The sequence below is a fragment of the Lactuca virosa genome, chromosome 5 (assembly GCF_052849685.1).
Source record: "Lactuca virosa cultivar CGN04683 chromosome 5, Lactuca_virosa_CGN04683_v6, whole genome shotgun sequence".
NCBI classification, from domain to species: Eukaryota; Viridiplantae; Streptophyta; class Magnoliopsida; order Asterales; family Asteraceae; genus Lactuca; species Lactuca virosa.
This window is the reverse complement of record NC_136430.1, coordinates 406,177,148-406,179,909: the sequence shown is the minus strand read 5'-3', so window position 1 is coordinate 406,179,909 and position 2,762 is coordinate 406,177,148. Positions and strand designations below refer to the sequence as shown.

General features: G+C 44.1%; 1 protein-coding gene across 1 annotated transcript; it reads left to right on the top strand.

The window, feature by feature from the left end:
- Positions 1-257: 257 nt before the first annotated feature.
- Positions 258-2,318, top strand: LOC145116418 (uncharacterized). Its single transcript, XM_079052761.1, has 3 exons — positions 258-805; positions 1,867-1,924; positions 2,161-2,318. The coding sequence occupies exons 1-3, from the start codon at positions 352-354 to the stop codon at positions 2,276-2,278; spliced, it is 630 nt and encodes a 209-aa protein (XP_078908887.1). The 5' UTR covers positions 258-351; the 3' UTR covers positions 2,279-2,318.
- The last annotated feature ends 444 nt before the right edge of the window (positions 2,319-2,762 follow it).

The following is a 2,762-nucleotide window of genomic DNA, read 5'->3' as shown; positions in this document are numbered from 1 at the left end:
TAAGAATTGAAGTTCCGGGGGTTAAAGTGCAATTATGGGATTTACTTTGCAAATGATTTTAGAAGTCAGGGGCTAAAGAGTAAACTCTGGACTTGAATTGTAAAGAGTTTCAGGAGGCAAGGTTAAAAGTGTAAAATATGTATTAATTTGAAAGAAAAGGAAGAAGGAGGGACTAAATATGGTATTATGGGGCAAATTTCGTGAAGTGGGTATATAACAGTTACAACCGGCAACCCTAACCCTAATGCGCACAGCCGCCACTCAAGTTCATCAGCCGCCACCGCCTGTTTCTCTCTTGTGTTCCGACCAGATGGAGCTCCGACAACCGCCGCCTGCTGCCTCGTCATCGAGATGCCGTCACACCTTGCTGCCGGATGCCATGCACGAACAAAGACACCAACGAGAGCGACTTCCGGATGGCGTGATGGCGTTCTCAGATGCTCCTTCTCCTCGCCACCACCGAAGAACCACCAGAGCTTGCTGACCACTGTGATGTTGCCGATGCGAGACAACCAGGAAGATCGATGGTGCGAAGGATGTCTTATGACGCTACTGTTCGATGTGGGAGCCCTCGCCGCCAACCGTTACTCCGCCGCCGTAGCAAAACTGCCACTATCGGAGAGTGAAGCGCCGGTCGCCGCACCACCGACTACAATCGTGGTGGCCTGCTGCGGTGTAGCCGAGCAACCACCACCCTACTCTTGTCGTTGTTTCCTTATCCGATGGGAAGGACCGATGTGGCTGTCATCGGAATCTATCACCATCTGCCGCCGTTGCGGCTGCTGCCGTCGCCAAATGCCGCCAGGTGGGTGGTTGTGCTATTTCTCCGGGAATAGGGTGTTGTGTGTGTTATTTCTATGATGTAAGGTTATTTTTTGGCCGGAAAAGCCACCACCACCATCGTGAGGTGGTGGCTGCCACCACTTACCACCACCGGCCACCACAAGGTTGGCTGTGTGTGTGCGTGTGTGTTATTATTAGTGTGTGTATGTGTGTATTATCGAGTTGTACATTGTAATGGTGCCAAAATAATAATAGAAATATCGAACCACCACCGTATGGTGGTGGCTGCCGCCACCGGCCACCGTGTCGGGTGGCGGTGTGCTTGATTGCGTTTGGACCTTGTTTGGGGGATGTTTGGACAATGTGGAATCAATGAAACCCTAATGGGCCCAAAGAAGCCCTAGTGGGCCCAATGGAACCCTAATGGGTCAATAAGGCCCAATGTGACCTAAAAGCCCAACCAATGGACTATTGGGCTAGTATTGGGTTGGAAAAACCCTAATTAGGGTTAGGAAGACTCTAAGGGCATAAAACCCTAATTGTGGGAATCGTTTGGGACACACACGAGAATTAATTTTTAAACCTAAATAATAATTAATAATCATTGTCAAACTAGCTTAAGGCAATAATGGACTTAATGGATTAAGTCCTTAATGGGTTAAGTAAGAAACACTTAACCCTAATCATCATTTGATGTGAAAGCCCTAATCTCACTCGGGCCTTGAATTGGGCCTTCCTAGTGGGCTTTGGTGATTGGACTATTGATGGGTTGTCCAAGAACAAGCTAATAGACCAAAATAAGTAGATGGGCTTTAGGATAAGGCCCATGTGAGGACTTGGGCCCAATTTGGAAAATTGGGCCATAATTGAGCCTTTATGACTATGTGATAATGGGCCATGGAAATTGGATTGGAATAATCGAATGGGACTTAAGGAAAGACCATGTAGAGGTCTGGGCCCAATTTGGAAAGTTGGGCCATATGTTGGGCTTTGGCCCATTATTTGATTTTTGGGTTTTGTAGTATGAATTGGATCTTGGGCTTGGAACTCAATTATTAATTGGGTATTGTTTGATGTTGACAGTTTGGGAATCTGTCAACCAGCAGCTGGAGTTGTATCTGCGGGACTTCAATAGTGTCAGGTGAGTTATCCTCACTATACTAAGGGGTCTAAGGCATCAAGGCCGGCCCATTGGATATGATATCCTAGTAGTTGGTATTATGTTGAGTATGAGTTAGTTATGCATGCTAGTTTGATATGCTATAGGGTAGGTCTGTAGGACCACCTATAATCTTGTCTGTTTATCTGTATGTGTATCGGTATTTTGGGGGTAACTCACTAAGCTTTCGGGCTTACATTTTCAATTTATTGTTTCAGGTACATCAGGGGATCGTGGAAAGGCAAAGGTGTGATCGTACAGCTCCTCACTTTTATGACTATGTTTCTGGGATACTCTGATATTATACATTTTGAAAACAAGTTTTGTAATGGTTAATGGTTTTGGTAATGTTTTAAAAGTTTTAAATTGGCTTGAATTTTTGGGTGTTACACTAAGAGTACTCATGATGGGATTTTTTCCTCTTAGAGTAGTCAAGTATAGTGTGAACTTTGCAAGAGGCTTATGTAGTCATGATGCTTATTTAGTGTGAACTTTGCAAGAGGCTTATGTAGTCATGATGGGATTTGTTGCTCTTATGTGTTGAGAGTTAGACATCTAACGCGCACTACCCAAAGTTGAATTCCAAATGAGATTGAGTACGATCCAAGGATCATGTTCAACATGATGTCTGTAACAAATGGATAGTTGATAAACTTACCTTAATACATCAATTGAAGCTTGGAGATTTTGGGAATTAGATGTTTAAGAATGGAATTTTTCGTCATGTGTTATTGGGGGCAGTGAAATTTTGCTAGACCTTCAACACTGTCTATATCAATCTAAGATGAGTATTGTGTAAGTGGGATATTGAAAGATCTAG

Bases quoted from the DNA above. Each gene is read 5' to 3' on its own strand.
- LOC145116418 (XM_079052761.1), top strand. From the start codon at position 352: ATGCCGTCACACCTTGCTGCCGGATGCCATGCACGAACAAAGACACCA. The intron at 806-1,866 runs GTGGGTGGTTGT...TGATGTTGACAG, and splicing joins CCGTCGCCAAATGCCGCCAG to TTTGGGAATCTGTCAACCAG. The intron at 1,925-2,160 runs GTGAGTTATCCT...TTATTGTTTCAG, and splicing joins CGGGACTTCAATAGTGTCAG to GTACATCAGGGGATCGTGGA.